General features: G+C 36.0%; 1 protein-coding gene across 5 annotated transcripts in view; it reads left to right on the top strand.

Moving 5' to 3' along the window:
* The first annotated feature begins 303 nt into the window (after positions 1–303).
* The window catches only part of CCNT2 (cyclin T2), a 37,937-nt gene continuing 16,767 nt past the window's right edge, over positions 304–21,473 (top strand). For 3 of the 5 annotated variants that reach the window (XR_006383852.1, XM_044242587.1, XM_044242589.1), the window contains exons 1-3: positions 304–485; positions 1,328–1,409; positions 20,259–20,387. Coding sequence is in view for 4 of the 5 variants with exons in the window: in XM_044242587.1 (XP_044098522.1) it covers positions 328–485; positions 1,328–1,409; positions 20,259–20,387 (369 nt within the window). In the remaining variant the exon portion in view is untranslated. Of the gene's footprint in view, positions 486–1,327; positions 1,410–3,243; positions 3,271–20,258; positions 20,388–21,473 lie in introns of all 5 variants that reach the window. The other 2 variants (XM_044242586.1, XM_044242588.1) reach the window with 1 other exon arrangement.

Here is a 21,473-nt window from a genome sequence, read left to right as displayed (position 1 = left end):
CGCCAGTCCTACACCCGGCATGCATCGCTCCGACCTTTTCCTTCCCAGCCGACCCCCACCTTCGGGCGCCTCTAAATGACAAGTGGCGCGGGGCATTGTGGTCCCGAGCGTGAGAGCGAGACCGGGGGCAGGAAAAAGAAAGCAAAAGACAGGGGCGAGCCGGTAGGGCGGCCCCTGCGCACGCGCACGGGCAGCGGCGAGGGTGAAAAGGGGCGGTGCGTGGTCTACGGCGAGCGGAGTGGGGCGGGGTCGCGCGGCCTTGGCCGGGAGTCCGCGAGCCGGGACGGGAGGGGGGTGGGTGAGGGAGCGGGCGCAGGAGGAAGTGTCATGGCGTCGGGCCGTGGAGGTTCTTCTCGCTGGTTCTTTACTCGGGAACAGCTGGAGAACACGCCAAGCCGCCGCTGCGGTATGGAGGCGGATAAAGAGCTCTCATACCGCCAGCAGGCGGCCAACCTCATCCAGGACATGGGACAACGTCTCAATGTGTATCCTTTCCTATTCTTGGCCCTCCGCCGCTCACGCCCTGTCCCTCCTCTTACTATTCGTCCAGTCGCCTGGTTGCCGGGCCTGCTGCCCCGCGAACATGGCGCCGCCGCCTCGGCCTTCGCTGGGATTCGGCTGCGCTGTAAGGGAAGGCAGGCTCGGGCTCGGGAGGCCGCAAGCGGCCAGTGAAGGAGAGGAGGAGAGGAGTCCGGGAATGCGGGCTGGGAGGCAGCGTTGTGTAATCTGTTTGGGGCCGCGCGTAGTGGCGGCGGGGGATGGGAGTGGCGCCGAGACCCGAAGGGAATCTTAGGGATTATCGCAGAAAAGAGGTGGCTACTTCGACTTTTAGTCGGAGAAAGGGTCGAATGGTAGGAGGGTTACCGATGCTGAAAGGCGTAAGTGTTCTCCGCGGCCTCTCCCCGCGCTCCTCGGTGGTTTGATGGCGGGTCTCGTACCTTGGGAGCTCACTGGAGGTCTTTATGTTCTTGGCGTGGTTTTGTATGGGTGTGCGCGCGCGCGTTTCAACTGTCTGATGCTGAGCTTAGTCAGTCCTAGCCATTGATAAATCCTTCCCGGCTTACTTAATAGCAATATTGGAGTGAGATGCTCAGCACTTATTATTACTGTTGGCGTCGAGCCTACCACCACCCTGCAAGGTTTTATTTTATTTATATATATATGTGTGTGTGTATATATATGTATGTATAGTTTTGGGATTGTTTTTTTGATTTTGAGTGAACGGTAAGCACTGGAAAAACACCGTAGATCGGGAATTTTCCATCAAAATTGTTCTGTAAATTAGATACTGTTTTTTCTCGGATATTTCCTAAATGTTACGTTCCAGCTCTCAGCTTACAATAAACACTGCGATTGTTTATATGCACAGGTTTTATATGCACCATTCTTTCACCAAATTCAGTAGAAATGTAAGTACTATTTTATTGTTTGTTTTTACCATAATCAAATTTTGAGGTAAATGGATACGCAGAAAAAAGTTGGTCGTTGACTTTACTTTTGGACTTAGTGTTGTAAATTAATACTGAAAGTAAACCGCGTGATAAACGTTTTTGCTTGAAATGCAAAAATGTTCCTGGTTTGTTTTTTAATTTGTGATGACAAGCTGCCGGGCACTGTGTTAGGCTCTGCCAAGGTTTTGAGCTAAAAAGTAATAAACGTTTATTTACTTAGTTATTATATCGGTATTCATTTAAATTTTATACTTTTGGATAATTTCAGATAGTAACGTACAGTGTAATTTGGCCTAGTCATTCTGATAGACATCTTAAATGTGTTGGACTCCTTGCGTTTGAAATACCGTGAACTGGGCTTAATTGTGACATTCTTTTTAAATGACCCTTTGAAAGTTAAATGGTTAGAAGTATTTTATTTGCTATTAAAATTTCTTAAGGTATCAGCGTTCCTCTTTATCACAGCATTAGTTGTCTACTTAAATCTTTGGTTACTTAGACATCAACTTTTCCTGAATTCACACATATATTATCAGAGGTGTGTATATGTATAATCAGTTTTGAAGTAAAATTTATCTTCCAGGACTAAAGAACATAACCTGTAAATCTTGAAGAATTAATAGTGTTGGATTGAAATTTTTATTTTACCTTGTGAAAGGTGTGAGTTTGATGTCTGTCCTTTTCAGAGTAATATGCATACTGTGTTGCATCTGTTAACAAAATTGCCTAATATTTAACTGTCTTAATTGTCACTATTTTTTTGCTCTTTTTATCACAGCTGTTTTTAGAATGCTATTCAGAAAGGTGTGTGTAGAAAAAAAGTGAATTGTGGAAGACTTTATGCTATTTGTAGTTTGTCATTAAGACCTTTTTGCTAAGAAAACAATCTTTGAAAAGGTCCTTGAAATACTTTTTTCTGATTGAAAGGAACAGCTTCATAGCTTAGATTGATTCGTGTTTTAATCTCTTCTGATCATAAGACGTTTTGGTCTCCTAAAGGCTCCTTTTCTTCTCTTTCTCTTTTAAATCTACATGATTCTTGTTCTATTTCTGTTTTCCTAGTTATTTCTTTCGCACAGAACTTGGGTCAGTGATAGTGTTATGGAAGAGAGAGGAAGCCTTTTTGGCAATAACATTCAGATTGAGAGAATGAAATTTAAATTGGCTCCAAAGGCAGTGGTAAACTAATGAATACTAATATAAATGTGACTTTCCTTAAGTACCCTGAAAAATGCTGGTAGAATTCAGAAGTCAAAATAGTCCTGGAAATTTTCTTGATGTGGCTATAGATGTCCCATTTGCTTAAACAGGCTTACTTTTCTACTTCCAGTAAATGATCTCACCACAAGACTATACTTCTTTTTGAACCCTCCCTCTTTCATAATTTGTCTCTGTGGCCTGGTTGGTGTGCTTTAAAACAGTTATCTTGCTTATAGCCAAAATTCACAGCTTTAACTTTAAATTGACTAGTGAAGCCCAGGTCCTTTGCATTCTTGAACTAATTTACTTAAATGCTATCATCAATAAAAAGCCAAAGTATTTTTATTACCCCACTTAGTGTCTTATATATGTACAAAGTTAAACTCAGCATTTTACATTAAAATGTTATTAGCAATTGAAATCTGATATTAATTTCTATTTGAAAAAGTGGCATTACACCCTTCATATCTAATTGTTGTCTTTTTTACCTTTGCTGTTATATCAAAAGTGGTTTTAATATTTGTATTGATGCACTTGCATCAGTTGCACAGCCTCACTCTTTTATCTTTTTTTTTTTTTCCTATTCTTTTAGGGTGAAGGGGGTGGTCTCAAATTGAATGTGAGTCACTTTTAAATTCATACTCCCCCACATCATTGGGAAAATTTTTCTCGTAGGGTTATAATGGAATGTCATAGTAAACTACAAAAAGCATGAATTTCACCAAAAAGTAAACTGAACACCATTCAGTAAATTCCTAAAAAGTTTAAATTTGAAGATGCTAGGGACAAACTATAGCTAGTTTTGTAATAACTACCATGCATTAGTTATATTAAAATGTTTAATGATTATGTGGATTCATTGTGTTTTCCCACATTGACTAATTTAAAAGTAAAATGTCCCCTAAATTTTAAATGCTATTGTTTAAGAATAAAATCAGTGTCAACATGTGTTGGTGACCCAGAAACTGTCTTTTATCATTGAGTGTTATTGTCAGTATCTCTTGGAGGGTTGGATCACTATCAGCAGTAAATGACTTTTATATGTAACCTAATTAGTTAAGTCCACCCTTTGCTCACTGGATGCAGTGAGGTTTATGTAATTCGGGTTAGTAATTAAAGAATGACCTTGCAGCATCAAGCTTGAGATAAATCTAGTAAAGTATAAAAGCCCTGGTGCCAAGAGTGCCTCCAAGTTATATACCGTGGGAGAATATCCTCTACAGTGTCAGTCTTGGAATAAATATTGACCCAACTTCTCCTAGAAACTCTGTTCATTAATTTGGTTAGTCAAGTTCATGATGCATTTGTTCTATTAATTCCAAGTTTAGTGAATTCTCTTAAGATCAGATTTTAACATACTGTTTTCTCAGTGTTTTTGGTGGTCACGGTCTATTCTCATAGCACCTCTCCAGATCACATGGCTATTTTAATCTTCTCTTAACTGTCCTTAGTTCCATTGCCTCTTTTTTTTTTTCTCTTTTTTTTTTTTTTTTTTTGAGCTGCAGCAGCATTCAGAACTATATATTATCCACCAGATTTAAATGTATTGACGTTCTCATTTAATGTACTGTATTTCTGCTAAGGTTCCAAGAGTACACAGTTAAGGACAGTATTCAGGACTGATGATATTAAGGAATGACTATATTGATTTCTAAGACTGCATCATCTAGGTCATGTCTACATTTTATACATCTGAGTTAGATGATCAGCTGCTACACATAAGCAAACTTGTATTTTTGCTTGTGCTAAAATTTGTTTACCACTGCTTGCTTAAAATCTTTATAATCTTTATCAGTTGACCTGACTTTTGACTATTAGATGTCCTTTGAAAATCTGCAGATGTTGTTTTTGCATTCCTTTCTCCCCCCCCATAAAGACTTAATGAGGAAAGCTATTCTTGTATCCATTTACAGAAATGACCATAGTCCCTGTTCTTTGATAATACAGCATTCTGCCATTATAATTTTTAAGAATAGTCTGCAATAGAAATTTATTCTAGACTTTTGAAGTAGTTTTTATCTTGTTTATACTGTGCATATTTATACTCAAATTAGTCATAAAATTGTCCTACATGATTGCCTTTTCTGAGAGAAAACCAGCATTTTGGGGAACTTGGTTAGCTAAAGGGTTTTGCTTATATTTTTAATTGTGAAAGCCCTTAATTTCTCTCAAATATAGTAACATAGATGAAGTTAAGTATAAAAATGTTTCCCGACACATACATTCAGATTAGAAGGTAAACAATGTAAGGGCAGGATTTTGTTTCCTTTCTTTTTTGGTTTTACTGATGGTTGTGTCACCAGTACTTCACATAAAGTAGATAATAGAGCAGCCATTTGTTAATAAGATGGATCCATTCATGTTTCTCAGGATCTGTTGAGTGAATTCTTACACATTTTCCTCTGTATGTGTCCTCTCTACAGAGACAAGCTTTAAATATTTTATTTTTGAAAACTAATATAGGCACATATTAAATGAAAATGGTAGAGAGAGGAATATGATAAACCATCCTCCAATTTGAGTGTGTAAGCCCACTGCCCCAGAGCATGTGCTGTTAACGGTTTTTGTGTGCCCTTTCAGAAATATTTTCTGCTTGTTCAAGCTTTTATGTATGTATAACTTTTTTAGCGCCCCCAGAAAGGGTTGAGTTGGGTTTGGTTTCATAGTTGTTAGAAGTCCTCCTTTGAATTAGGCCCCAGAGTCCCCTGTTAGCCATATATATGAGTCTTACCATTTATGCATTGTGCATCCCTCTTTTTCCAGATGGTGCATTCTCTTCTCATGTAACAATGGTCTCTCAGGTTTTAAGACAGGTGAAGTTTAACTCGTCTTGAAGCATTCCCAAGATAACTCCAAACTCCACTCTTTGACTTCTGAATTTCTCTCTTATTCTTTGAGTCCTGTTCACATCCTATTGTATTCCATCTATTTGGTGTCCTTTATTGCTACAGCGTAACTGCATTTATGAGGTGAAGTGGGTTTTTTATATAAAGATTTTTATTTACTTATTTGTGAGAGAGTACACAAGAGAGCACAAGCAGGAGGAGTGGCAGAGGGAGAGAGAGAGGGAGAATCAGGCTCCCCACCAAGCAGGGGGCCTGACACCTGGCTTGATCCCAGGACCCTGGGACCATGACCTGAGCCGAAGGCAGAAGCTTAACCAACTGAGTCACCCAGGTGCCCCAGGGTTTGTTTGTTTTTTTACTGTAAAATACGACACAAACATAAAACCACCAACCATGTATAGCTTAGTGAATTATAGTAAGGCAAACAACCTTGTAACCACCACTCAAGAAAGAGAACTTTGCTAACTATCCTGGAAATGTTTTCATGTGCCCCATCCTTATGTCAACCCCTTCCCTCCCTCCACAAAATAATTATTATAGTTATCAGTTATTACAGTTATCACTTCGGTTTCATATAGTTTTACCACCTAATCCTGCATTCCTAAATGCTTCAGTTTCATCTTGCCCATTATTAAAAATTTGACTACTTTTTTGAAACTCTGAATCTACAGTTTTCTCCTCCATCCCTTTTTTTCCCCTTAAATTTTTTTTTTTTTTAAAGATTTTATTTATTTATTTGACAGAGAGAGATCACAAGTAGGCAGAGAAGCAGGCAGAGAGAGAGAGAGGAGGAAGCAGGCTCCCTGCTGAGCAGAGAGCCCGATGCGGGACTCGATCCCAGGATCCCGAGATCATGACCTGAGCTGAAGGCAGCGGCTTAACCCACTGAGCCACCCAGGTGCCCCTTAAATTTTATCTCTTGAAGAACCTAAGGCAATAGACCTGTAGAGTCTGGCTTTTGCTGATTGTAAACTCATGGTGCAGTTTATCATGTTCTTTTATTCTTGAAGTCCCTGCAAATTGCCAGGTAGATCTAGAAATTTCATCAAAGTCAGGTTAGACGAGTAAGTTTAGTAAGACTACAGGTGTTGAGATGCCTAATTAGGAGCCATCTGATGTCTTTTTATCTTTGTGTTAGCAGCTTTTGATTGATAATCAACATCTAGACCTTTCGTTCATTGTGATACTCTCATTTCATTAGTAATTGGAATATTTTTGTAATGAAATGCTGTGATTCATCTACTACTTAGACTCCCAGTTGTGTAGTTCTTAAAGGAAAAGCAGGATAAATACATGATTCTTACCTACATGTACTACTTTTGTTGAAATGTAATTCATATACTGTATGTTTCATCAGTTGAAAGGGTAGTTTAGTGGAGTTTTTTAAGTGTATTCACAAAGTTGTATGTCAATTTTAGAAATTCTCATTACCCCAAGAAGAAACCCTACACCAGTTGGCCGTCTCATTACATTCTTCCCCCCACCCTATTCTGGACTTTTCCTATAAGTGGAAACATACAATACGTGGTATTTTCTGACTGGCCTCTTTCCCTTACTGCATAATGTTTTTAAATTTATCTGTATTATAGCTTATAAGCTTATTGTAGCTTATAAGTGAAGTGTAAGCTTCACTTAACTTTTCTTGCAAACTACCATTGTACTCCATTTTATATATCCATTTATCAGTTGATGGACATTTGAGTTGTTTCCACTTTTTGGCTATTATACTGCTCCTGTGAACATTTATGTATAAGTTTCTGGGTGGACATGTGCTTTGATTTCTCTCAGGTACAGAAGTAGAATTGCTAGACCATATGGTAACTCTATACTACAATAATCTTGTATAGCTTCCTCACTATCTGTTACAACAAGGTATTCCAGGCTTATCTTGTACATTTTCTTTTCCACAGCTGGAATAGCCATTTCTTTAAGTAATCCTTTGTTTTAGTAGGAAGTGGTATTTCAAAACTGTGAGCTGGACACTAGGGATACTCATTACTGTATTTGTCTTGTTTCTAGGCATCTACGGTGAACAGAGAGAGGAAATATATAGTATCATAAATATACATTTATTATACAAATTGGTATATTAAGTGTTTATTATTCATTTACACATTAAATATATGAACTATATTAACCAGATTTTTTTAATAGGTATTTCTTTTAAATGTATATTTTAAATACCTCAGGAGTTTTGATAATTCAAGATAGCAGCATTTTTTACTTAACCTTTCTTTGTGGTATATTTCTATGACCTTCCACACCAAATAGTTCTTAAGAATGTGGGATTTGTGGGTACCTGAGTGGCTCAGTTGGCTAACCATCTGCCTTTGGCCTAGGTCATGATTCCCGGGTCCTGGCCCCACTTCAGGCTCTCTCTCAGCCTGGAGCTGATTCTCCCTCCCCCTCTACCTGCCACTCCCCCTTGCTTGTGCTCTCTCAAGTAAATAAATAAAAAAAAATTTTAATGTAGAATTAGAGAATTTATCCCATCATCACTCATTAATTTACCCTCACATTACACAGATAAGTGTTGAAATAGCAGTACTGTCACCACCAGTATAATTACTAAGAACAATAAAGTGTTTTTGTTTGCTTTCCTTCTCAACCCTGCTGTTTAAAGTCCTGTTATGGCTACTACATTAGCTTAAATAGCCATTAACAAAACTCTCCCTTTTAATCCTTATTTAATCTTAGTTCTGCAAGTAACTATTTTTGTTCACTGCCAATGCTTTTGTTGATGTCTCTATAGTCATTTTGATTGAAGTTCTTTCAAACATCATGGAAACAAAATTCTCTGAATCTTTGCATATTGATAGTAGTTTATCTGTGATATTTATATTCAAGGTCAGTTTTGCTGTGTATAAAATTCTTGACTCGTGCTTTTTTTTCTGAGATATCTTAAATTTGTAACACCTTTTTTTCCTGGCATAAAGCACTACTACACGTGATGATCTAGTTTTCTTATGGCTATAGGACTTTTTTTTTCCTTTGTAATCCAGTAATTTTACTATGGATTATATTGATGTTGGTTGTTCTTGGTTTATATACTCAGGGGATCTTTGACTTCATTATTTTTTTTTTAATTTTTAATTTTTTTTTTTTTTGTGGGCAGCGGAACAAGGTTTATTGAGTGATATTGAAGCAAAACTTATTGATAGTACAAAGCTATCAAAGAGGGAGGAGACATGAGAGGGTTGCCCGTCTTTTTTACTTATGTTTTGTGTTTTGAATCCTTAGTGTTAGTTTGGAGGTATGTTACTCTTAATTTTTCTGGGTTTTTGTTGTGGTAAAATATACATAGCATGAAATTTATCATTTTAACCGTTTTTTAAAGATTTTTTTTAAATATTTTATTTATTTAACTGAGAGAGCAAGAGAGCATAAGCAAGGAGAGCAGTAAGAAGGAGAGGGAGAAGCAGGCTCCCCACCAACCAGGAACCCATTGCGGGGCTCAGTCCCAGGACTCTGGGATCATGACCTGAGCCAAAGGCAGATGCTTAACCATCTGAGCCACCCAGGCACCCCTAAAGGTTTTATTTGTCAGAGAGAGAGAGAGACTGAGCAAGCAGGGGGGGGTAGCAGTCAGAGGGAGAAGCGGGTTCCCTGCTGAGCAAGGAGCCTGATGTGTGACTTGATCCCTGGACTCTGGGATCATGACCTGAGCCAGAGGCAAATGCTTAACAGACTGAGCCACCCAGTTGTCCCTTTTGTTCTTTCTTTCTTTTTTTTTTTTTTCCTTTTTTTCTTTTTAAAGTTCATTTTAACCATTTTTAAGAGTACAGTTCAGTGACATAGTTGAGCAAACATCACCACTATCCAGTTATAGTACTTTTTTTAATCTTTTCAAATTTTAATCTTTCAAAATTCTGCTCATTGAGCAAATTCTTCATTCTCCTCTCCCCGCAGACCCTGGAAACCACCTTTCTATTTAGTCTATGAATTTCACAATTGTTTACCTCATCTAAGTGGAGTCATACAATATTTGTCCTTTTTTGTGTCTGTTTTATTTCACTTAGCATAGTGTTTTCAGGATTCATCCATGTTGTGGCATATGTCAGAACTTTCTTCCTTTTTAGGGCTGAATGTTATTCCTTTGCATGAATGAACCATCGGTGGATTCCTTTTACCTTTTGGTTATTGTGAATAATGCTGCTGTGAATTATTCACAATAATGCTATTGTGAATAATAATGCTGTGGGTTTATAAAAACCTACTTAGGTCCTTGCTTTCAACTCTTTTGAGCATATACCCAGAAGTGAAATTACTAGATCACATTGTGAGTCCATATTTAATTTTTGAGAAACTGCCATGTTTTCCACAGCAATAGCACTGTCTTAAATTCCCATTAACAATGAATAAGGGTTCCAAGTTCTCCATGTCCTCACCAGCATGAGCTCTTTTCTGATTTTCTGATAATAACCATCCTAATGAATGTGAAGTGGGTATCTCATTGTAGTTTCAGTTTGCATTTCTCTGGTGGCTACTGGTGTTTAGCATTTCTTCGAGTGGTTACTGGCCATTTGTGTATTTCTTTGGAGAAATATCTAACCAGTCTTTCATCCATTTTTTAATAGGATTTTTTTCTTAAGCTATAGGAGTTCCTTATATACCCTGGATATTATTCTCTTACCAGATACATGATTTGCAATTTTTTTTTTTCATTCTGTAAGCTCATTCACTTTTTTGATGAACAAAAATTTTTTATTTTGATGAACCCAGTCTACCTATTTTCTCTTGTGTTGCTTAAGCTTTTGGTGTCATTTCTAAGAAATCATTGCCCAACCTTTCATGGAGCTTTTCTCATTTTCTATTAAGAGTTTTACAGGTTTAGTTCTTATATTAGGTCACTGACCCATTGTGAGTTAATTTTTGTGTGTGGTGTGATGTGAGGGTTTAATTTCATTGTTTTGCATGTGTATATCCAGTTTTCCCAGTACCATTTTTTGTTTTTTGTTTTTTTGAGCAGTTCTTTCTAGTATGATTTTTGTTGCTTAGGGTTGACTCTTCTGGTTTTTTCTTACAGTGTCTTAGTATGGCCCAAATACTTTTCATTTACATATACAAAAATATAACAGTTTACTTTCTGAGGTTCCCTGGCTATGTTCCCCTCCCTCGTTTTTATTTTCTGTTTACCTTCTCCCTGTCCTGCCAGTTCTGCTTTGGATCTCAAAAGTTTCTTTCCATTGTGGAGTCCTGGAAAAGAGCCTTGGGAGATCTGTTTGAATAGTACATAAGAAGTTAACTTTAACCCTTTAAGCCCTTCTCTAGGCCTCTGGCATATACCCACTTAATTGATCTTGACAGAATTCCTCCCCAGTTCAGGTGCTGTTTCCTGATTGGTCCACCATGATTTCCAGTAAATGTCTGGGCTATTTTGAGGTTCTTTTATCAAGCCCAGCAAATGGCCCATTACTTTACTTTGCTTCTTATTGCATAGATGCTGATACTGGGTAGGGATTATGAGTAGATGCTGATACTGGGTAGGAATTATGGCTACATATTTGCCAGTTTTGTCCTTTATCCATTTGTTTTTGAATTTCCTAGGAATGCCTTGCCAGGTAGTTTGGTTATAAATATCCGTGGAGTTTTGCTTTTGTTCTCTTGTTACTCTGCTTTTCTGTGGGATTTGGTTACCACGTCTGCCCCTATCTTCTCAGAATTCTTCAGATAAGACATTAAAAGGTAATTGTCCGTCACTTTAAGAGATGATAGGCTAATTTCCAAACAAGGAAATAGACTATCATCTAAATGTACTGTTGACCCTTAGGTTTGAACTCTGTAGGTCCACTGAATACAGATTTTTTTCAGTAAATATATTAGGAAATTTTTTAGAGATTTGCAATAATTTTGAAAAAACTCAATGACAAACTATATAGCCTAGAAAAACTGAAAATTTGAGGAAAATGTATTGGAAGAATATGGTATATAATACATATAACATACAAAATGTGTTAATTGACTATCTATAAGGCTTGCAGCCAACTGTAGGTTACTTACAGAGTTTTGGGAGAGTCAGAGTTACATGTGTATTGTGTGTGTAGTGGGGTAGCACTACTAACACCTACATTGTTCAGGGGACAACCTTAATAGTTCCCTTAATAGGTTTAAGAATGTCTAAGAAGATAAGGGTAATTTTTTAGGAATAATTAAGTCACTTGAACTTCTTTCTGTTAAAGAAGGAACATTATGATCCATCTGGAACAGTTTATCAATAGACATAAAAAGCATATGTGATATTATTGACTGATTTTTTTGCAAATGAATTCTGAAAAGAACTCTAGAATGTTCTCCCACAAAACTTCAATGTTATTTTGAAAGTGGAATTCTGCCTGCCTAATTAGAGGGTTGTTGACTGATGTAGTGTATTGGGCAGTGTATTATACAAGTCTTTATAAAGTCTTTGTGAAGCAGCTCTTTTTTCTCCCCCAAAAATCAGATGATTGTAAAAGGTTCAAATCAAATCTTTTTTACATGCGCGTGCGCATACACACACTTAATGTGTCTGTTAGTCCTGATAGTTCATGTTCTTATGGTAGCTTTAGCTCATTTGTTTCAAATAAGAAAGCATTTTATACAGTTTGGTAGTATAGCATTTCTAAACTAACTGATGTATAGAATAGAGCAGATTTTTACATTAACAAATGTGTGTCGAGTATTTTTATTACCCAAGACACACAAAGGTCTCTGTAAAGACTGTGTAATTTATAAATTGACTTTGAAGGCAATTGGAACAGAAATTCTGAAGATGTTTTTAGTGCATAAGATTGGGTAAAATAATTTTTTTAAGAGAAAATCAGATTGTTATATACTTTACAATGGGGGAGATGATGGAAATCTAAGATTTTATTCTAAACAAAGTTACTGTTCTAGATGTAAAGGTATTTAGTAAGTAGTCCTGATACCATATTTACAGAAAAACATGTAAAATGAAGGTTTTTTAAAGTTATTTGAGTCCGATACAGAAAAAGAAATGACTGTAGAAGTTCACCTACTTGTTCAGCACTGAAATTTTAAAATATTACAGCTTTAATGGTTTGTACTTTGTTACATGATGCTATGTGTTTATGTGACAGTAGTTAGTCCACATAGAGTACATGTTATGTGACAAGCAGTGTGCAAAGTAGGCATGATATTTTTTTTAATAAATAAGAAATAGTGTTTTTCCTAAGGGATTTACATTCTAGTGAGAGAGAGAAAAAAAATTTGTCTTTCTGCTCTGGGAATAACTAGGAAAAGTAATCAGTTTGAGCTATTTTGAGATGCCAGTGAACATTTGGTACATTTCAGTCTGTTTCATACCATTTTAATGTATTTTTTCTTTAGAATGTCAATTGTGGGTTTAAACCTGTGCTAATAATACAGCTACTAACTAGAAGTGAATTAATTTCACATTTCTTTACTATTTTAACATGGCTGCTTGGAAAATTACACTTGTGGCTCACATTACATTTCTATTTGATGGTGCTGGTTTGGGCTATAAACTCTTAAAAAGTAATACCAGTTAACTAATGAAAAGTATAGACATTTGTATCTGTCAACAAGATTACTGTTGGATCTCACTGTAGTAATTTGTTCTATAGAGAAGTTTGCACATTCAAGCTAATTTTAAATAGAGGGCTCATTCAGAAGTTTAAAAAGTAATGATAATGATTGTTTTCTGGCCAAAAATCTTGAGATCATGAAAATTATCACAGTTTCATGCTTAGAAAAAAAAAAAAAATAGCTTTCAGCAGAGAAAGGAAATTCTGAGGATTTGGGGAAAGTCTTTAAATGATGCATTGATTCAGAGAAGATAATCAAATTTTTACACACTCCCCACATTGTTAAATAGAAGTTTTAGTTTGTATTGCTCTAGCTCAGTGATTGCTGTTTAGAGTGACTAACAGGAGTACCTACTTGAATTAACAGTACGGTTCACTTTATGTAGACCTAAACATCTGTTCCAATTTTTTTTTTTTTTTTACTTTTTCTAAATTTTTTAAATATTTTTTTATAAATGTATAATGTATTATTAGCCCCAGGGGTCCAGGTTTGCAAATCACCAGGTTTACACACTTCACAGCACAAACCCTCCTCAGTGTCCATAATCCCACCACCTTCTCCCTAACACCACCCCACCCCACCCTCCCAACCCCCCCTTACCCCCCTACAACCCTCAGTTTGTTTTGTGAGATTAAGAGTTTCTTTTATGGTTTGTCTCCCTCCTGATCCCATCTTGTTTCATTTATTTTTTTCCTTCCCCCTCTCAGAAAGCTTTTTAAACGATTTATAAGAAATTGCCACAGTTTTGCAAATTAGCCATACCATTTTACCTTCCCACAAGCAATGTGTTAAGGGTTCCAATTTCTCCGCATCTTTGACAACATTCGTAACTGTTACTCTCTGTTTGTCTTTTTAAAATTATTATTGTTATTATTATACCCATCTTACAGGCATCCTAATGAGTATAAAAAGCATTATCTCTTTGTGGTTTCAATTTGCATTTCTGTAATGATTAGTGTTATTGAGCCTCTTTGCATGTGTTTATTGGCCATTTGTAGTATCTTTTGGGGGGAAATATCTACTTATCCCTCCCCTCCCCTTTTTTTAAGGTAGGCTTCATGCCTGTAGAGCCTGAACTCATGACCCTGAGATCAAGAGTCAGGTGCTTAATCCAGTGAGTCATCCAGGCACCCCTCATTCCCATTTTTTAAATTGCATCATCTATCAAATTGTGAGAGTTATACGTATATTCTAGATACCAATCCCTTACCAGATACAGGATTTGCAAATATTTTCTTTCATTCCGTTGTTACCTTTTTCACTTTGATGATATTTCATCCATAATACATGCATTTAATTTACTAGGATTTTTCTTTTGTCACTTGCGTTTTGATGTCATATCAAAGAGAACATTGCTTGATCCATGATCATGAAGATTTATTCCTCTTCTCAGAGTTTTATAATTTTAGCTCTTGTATCTAGGTCTGTGATCCATTTTTAGTAAGTTTTTGTTTATGGTGTAAAGAAGGGGACTAGTTTCTTTTTGGTTTTTGTTTGTTTGTTTGCATGTGGATATACAGATGACCCAACACTGTTTATTGAAAAGGCTAATTTTTTTCCATTGAATTAAATGATTATATCTCGAAACTCTATTCTATGATCTTTATGTCTTTCCTTAGACTATTATCACATGGTCTTAATTATTCTAGCTTTGTAGTAAGTTTTGAGCTCGGGAAGTATGAGTCTTCTGACTTTGTTCTTCATTTTCAAGATTATTTTTGTTGTTCTGGGTCCCTTGCATTTCTGTAGGAATTCTAGGATCAGCCGGTCAATTTCTGCAGAGAAATTGAGATTCTGACAAGGAATATGTGAATCTGTAGATCAGTTTGGGGAATACTATCCACAGTATTAAGTCTTCAGTAATATTAGTTCTTATTTGTTTAGCCATTTGAAGGAAAGTGGAGTTCTAAAGATTCATGTGAAATTTTTAATACCTATGCAACTTGTTTACTAATAATCTATGACAATTTATTGTTGGCTGGTAGGAGCTGGGTGTCTAAGGGAGAGTAGAGACTTACCTATGAGATACTACATGTACTTTGTAAGTTGAAAATTTTTTGTTTTTCTAACGGATTCGTAATGGTAACATAGGCTCCATAAATAAATTTTTAAATGCCAAGTTACATTAAGCATTTAAATTCTTTTAAATACCATGTATTTACTCTGTGGATATCAGGGTCTATTCTCTTAATTATTACTTCTTTTCAGCAATACTGAATACTAGTTAGTCTTTATTAGACCAGCTCTCTTTTAGATGTAATTAGAAATCCCAAATAACATCCAACTTGACGATTTTTTTATTTCTCAGTATAAATTTTGTTATGTTGGCAGTATTACACTCATGCATAATTATATGGGTAGAAAAACAACTAAAATACCAGACTGAGTTAATGACATTTTCTCTAATCCTGGGATGTCAGTCTTTTCAGTGCATCAAAATTAAGGATATGAACCACTTAAATTTGTACTGGAATTTTGATCTGATTGGTAAAGCTTAGTGATCTTTGTTTTGAACAAATCGACATTTTGACTTAATCTGTTTTCTTCTTTGTTGAGAGCTGTTACCCCCTTGTTACATCTAAGTTTCTACTTCCTTTTTCCTATTCTAAGACCTTTCTGGGAGTCTTATAAAGTTGTACCATTACCATTTTTCTTTAACTATAGCCTCAGGTGTGTCGTTTCCCAATTCTAAGCTGTGATACGTAGAACTGTGTATTCATTAATGAAGACTTTTTTTTTTTTTTTAAGATTTTTTAATTTATATATTTGACAGAGAGAGAGAGAGAGAGACAGTGAGAGAGGGAGCACAAGCAGGAGGTGTTGGAGAGGGAGAAGCAGACTTATTGCTGAGCAGGGAGCTGAATGCAGGGCTTGATCCCAGGACCCTGGGATTATGACCTGAGCTGAAGGCCAGATGCTTAATGACTGATTCACCCAGGTGCCCCATTAATGAAGCTTCCTGAAGGCACAGGAAAATTGTTATCCTAGTCATAGTGGAGGAGGTGGTTTGGGAGCAGTTGAGGAACAGGGCAGAAGTGGCTTCACCAGCCTATAGGGCCTAAAGATGAAACATAAGAAGAGATTAGAACAAGCCTACTGATGATATATTAGCCCAAAATAAAAGGCATTTTCTTTGCTTCTGTTAGGGAGTCTTTTGGATTAGGAAATTTTAAGTTGAAGAGTAATAAAACAGTTGTAGCTAGTTCTTCAATACAGATGTACACACAAGGTGTATGCACAAAATTAATTACTAAAAGAGTAAAGACCAGAATGATTCATTTGAAACTGACTGGCACACAGCCATCATCAGTGATTTAGGAGTTACCCAGGCTTCTGTTAATTCAAACTGACCTTTCCTTCAAATATCAAGGTTGAAGCCAGCAGTGGAGAGTGAAGAATGTCAGCAGTGAGGGCATCATGAGCAGAAAGGGGAGACAGGGGCCAGGAATGGGCAGGAGGAGAAAAGATGGAGAAGGAAGGGAGTCAGATCAAGAGGTAGGAATGGAAACATACAAAGGATTAGAAAAAGAGAAGGGGCTGAAAACAGCTGGAGGGAGAAGGGACAAAAGAAATACTGGTATATTGCAGTGACTGAAGAAATATGTGTTATCATTTTAGTGTCTGAATCTGCTTAGTTAGGGCTACCATGGAACCTTTAAAGAATTCAGTTTAACGGTTTAACTGTGAAAGAAAGGAAGAAGAGGAGCAAGAAAGAAGGGGATTTTTAAAAGCATGCAAAATCCTTTTTAAGATCAGCAGTAGCAATACACAGTTGTTTAACTTAACAACATAATAATGATATTTGAGTCCTGTTACTCTGGGGCACTATACTAAGTGCTTTACATATATTGATTCAATGAATCCTCACCACAATTTTATAAGCAGATACTATTTCTCCCATTTTACAGATGCGGAAACTGAGCCACAAAGAATAAGTAATTTGCCTAGGCTAGTCAGATAACAGAGCCAGGATTCCACTGAGGCAGCCTGACTACTGTGCTACAGCTGGCTTCATCACCTCTACCTCCCCCTCTCCATGATTTGTATGGTATATTTCTGTAGAAATTTGTCTTGTTTTGAGAATGTAATATCCCTTTGAAATAGTTATACATCTTCTAGGCTCACAAACTCTGGATACTATTTAAAAATCAGTTTTTATTTCCTGTAGTTAATAGTAATTCGAGAAGCTTTATTAGATAATGGAACACAAAGGTGGTAGTGCATGGTCCCTATCCCCAGTGAACTAAAATCTCAGTTCATAGTTGTTTGCTCACTCAAACTGAGTATCTACTCTAATATTAGTGTGAATTCTTTGACTTTGAACCAAGGTTATGTGCACTAATGAATGTTTATTGCCTTCAAAAGTATGCTCACCTTTAAAAGCCACAGACCAGTAATAATATAGCCATTACTTAAAACTTTTGGAATCCTTTTCCTTTCAGTAAGCCACACAATGAATCAGTCTTCTATTTAAAAAAAAAAAAAAAAGTACCTAACTTGATTGCCTTCTTTAGTCATCCTTAAAATTAAAGCCTTACATGGATATTCACAAAGTATTATCTAAAAAGGTGTTTTGTTTTGTTTTGTTTTGTTTTTACAGCCCTGATGGAGTAAAATGTTTGCAGGCTGTAGAGGAGGAAATGTGAATGGAGTTAGTGGATTTCACCAGGAACTTTGGAAGAGTGTTGGGTATTAGTGTTGCACTGGAAGGAGGATGAGAATTGAGCCCTATTTAGAGGGAACAGAAAGACTTCTGTGAGGAGTGTGGGTAAATAAACCAGGAATCTACCCTGAAGATCATTCATTAGCTCTCTGAACATTTAATTTTTTTAATTATTTGTAGAATTTTAGAACCGTTCTCTAGTACACATACTTTGTTTCCATTGAGACTATCTTGTAAGGAGAAAAGCTGTATGGTTTGAAAGTACTTCTTGATACTGAGGCTTACAAGAAGTCTGAAGAGAATGAAGCGGTGACTGGGAATCCTAAGAGATTTTACCAAGAAGAACTCATTGAAGACTTTAGAGGTACCTTTTAGGAGAGTAAGAGAAATCCTGGATCATCTGGCAGTTAGAAAGGAAGTTTATGTATTAAGTTCAGTCTAATTTGACATTGGACTTGTGTCTGTATTGCTTCACTCTTTGGTAAATAGTTCTGGCATGTGATGGCTGGCTTAGCCATTCCCCTTTTAGACATCACTTAGGTAAATTGTGACAGACCATGGGAAACAGAGTATCTTTATAGTTTGCTGCATTTCTTACCCTGTGGTATTGGCTCTTAGATTTTTACTGTGGGATTGGGAATACTTGGAATTTAACATCAGTGCCTTTACAATTATATGTGGATTATCCACATATCATTCATTTGGCAAGTATATTGAACAGCAGCTGCACAATGGGAGACAATGGGAACATCAATGAATAATTCAATCTCTATATTTAAGCTACTTCTAGACTAGTATAGCAGATAAAATTAATAAGCCAAAAGTTAGAATACAGTGAAAGTAAAATAATAGAGGTATGCAGCTTCCTACTGAATAAAGAAGGGCACTTCACTCTGACTCAGGAATTTTCCGTAGGATGAGGTAAGCCTTTAAATAGAAAAGGAATTAATCAAACGAAGTAGGTAGCAGGGTAGGAAATTTTCAGTATGTAGAAGAAATAACTGAGCTAGGAAATGATTCTCCAGTTGTCTTGTACTCTCTGCATTTCAGAAAACCCCCTGCCTGCATGACTGCTATTTAGCTGGTATTAACTAATTTTAGTGTTGCTTAATTAAATCTGTTATAAAGATAACATTAGTTTATTCTAAGTCTGTGAAAACTAAGAATAATTTGCTTTTTTGAGCATTCTCAATTTTTACATCTTTTCCTTGTTTTGTAACTTTAATTCTAAAGGATGGAAATAAGTTGAAAGCCCAAGTTGAATTACTCAGTCCTTTTACGGTAACATTACTGGTAGTTTGGAGCCAAATGCACTTAATTTTAGGTCTGTTTTAAACATGTATACATCAGGAATAGAATTTCTTGAAGTCATTTTTACTCCATTTACTCATCTGCAAATGCAGTTGGATTAGTGAACGTCCCTTTCAGATCCAAAATCCAGTGGTTAAATTTCATAGCTCAGCATTATTTATAAGTTGTTTTAAAAGCTCAGAGGAAAGAGTTGTCCTTCTTGTATCAGAAACTTTGTTCTCATGTTAACTACCCAAGTCATGTAGCATGATTCATGCTTTCTCTCCTCCCCTTCCTTTTTTGGCATTGATTGTATGTAGTGATTGATGACCCCCAAGATACAGGGAGACTCAGATGTTCGTTTCTTAAAAAATAATCTGAATCTTGACATTTAGAGATCATCTTCCCATGAGAAGTTTCTTCTGTATAATCTTAGATTACTTGAATTTTGGATGTGCCTATTTTCTGAATCAGCAATTAATTTGGTTTATTCCTAATTTCGGGGTAAATTTTGCTCAAAATTGATGTTTCTCTGTCTTAGTGTCTTTGTAGTGCTATGTTCTTGTACTTCAATCCAAGAGCATATAACTTACTAAAGCCAAAAAATATTGCTTATTTCTTGATCTCCGGTTGGCAGTGATTCTACTTTATTGATTTATTTTACATGTATATTCCCTGTTATTTTTAAAGCTGCTTTTAGTATTGCTGTAGTGAAGTAATACAGGTCCTAGGTAATAATATCACATTCAGCATCTTCTCATTTTGCCTTGTAGATCCTTTTTCTGTCCCAAAAGTAATACTGTGTAGTTCTTAGCCACACAATGAATTGTTGATTAATCTAAAAAAAAAACTGTAGAAAGTAGTGGCTGTACCTAAAAAGAAGGAAAATCTGGGTATGTTTTACTACTTTCCTTTTTTTTTTTTTTTTTTTTAAAGCTGTGGCTTTATTATTTTGCTTGAAGTTTTTTTTTTCCCCCTTTACATGCATTAATATGATTTAAAGTTTCTTTGAGTTAGCCCAAGTAAAAGTCTTTTTCCTTTTTCCCTTTGGTATTCTATTTGCAAAACAAGTAAAGCAGGTTTTATAGACTAGGGTAATGAGTTCTATTTAATTAAAACTCTTATATCAGTCTTGTTATAGCCCAACTCACAATTCATACTTTTAATACTACATTCCTTCTTTGCACGCCCCTCCCTTAGAAAATAGAAGGTTTTTCCAAAATTTTTTACTTCTAAATCACCAAATTTTTATCTTTTCTGCAGATAATATCACCTACTGCATTATTTTTGGCTGCAAAAGTGGAAGAACAGGCTCGAAAACTTGAACATGTTATCAAAGTAGCACATGCTTGTCTTCATCCCCTAGAGCCACTGCTGGATACTAAGTGTGATGTACGTAATAATAATTCAATTGGTGATGCCTTCCAACTGCTGCTTATTCCTTTTACCATTTAGGAATGTAATACTGGCGAGTGATCTAACAAACATATTTCATGTATGTACATGAGTTTCAGTGTTGTTCTGAATCCTGTCAAGGCTGATTGAAAGGTGGTTATAAGTGTTTCACATTTTGTTGTTTATCCTCACAGCCAACTCTGAGACCAGAGTTAAATAACTCTTAAATTGTCAACAGTGAAAAAGAAAATAGAAAAATCTCTGGACTTGCCTCTAGAGCAGTAAATAGTAATTTTACAGAATTGTTTCGTTGTTAATGCATATATACTAATAGTTATCTCTCTGATACTGATCCATAGAGACGCTGTTTTACCATGCTTTCATGAAAGTGTTTTTTTCATATTTTTAATTTTCCTCAAGAGTAATGCTGGCTTCTAAACAACTTTTTCATTATCAGCATTTTAATAGACCTTGTTTGTAAGTGCCAGTTTAAAATATTATGACATCTTAAAAACAGAAGGTGGAATTCTAGGCCTTTAAATTCACTTTCCCAGCTCTTGTATTATAGGTGTGTTCCTCTATCAGAAACTTTGTAACTACTGAATGACTGCCAGATTATATTAGTTTACTTTCATTTAGTTAATCTTAAAGTCCAGATTAAGTATATCTGATTTTTTTTAAGTATATCTGAGTTTATTAATGACAAGTTTTATCTTAAATGTTGACTTTAAGGGAGTGAGATACTAATGTTACCATTCAATTATAAAGAATGTGTGATTATTCAGAGATTGTTCTTAAAATTTCTATTAACTTTACAGATTCAGAGTTAATTTTGGTGAATACTTAGGGTATTGTTCAAATAATAGAAATCTGTGTTTTAAAAAATCATCTTGGTCATCTTTTCAAAATGGGACATAAATAAAGGTGCTTTTCACTGTGAGTTTAGCCACACGACCTTACGTGAATATTTATGATGTGTTTTTTTTTAATCACCTTACTCGGTTGTCATAATTTAAGAAATTTGATAATGGTAGAAATTTTTTATACTCTCTATTCCCAGAGTAATTACAATAGGGGGATGAT

Source organism: Neovison vison, chromosome 3, assembly GCF_020171115.1.
Source record: "Neovison vison isolate M4711 chromosome 3, ASM_NN_V1, whole genome shotgun sequence".
Classification (NCBI taxonomy): Eukaryota; Metazoa; Chordata; class Mammalia; order Carnivora; family Mustelidae; genus Neogale; species Neogale vison.
This window is presented reverse-complemented; position numbering and strand designations above follow the sequence as displayed.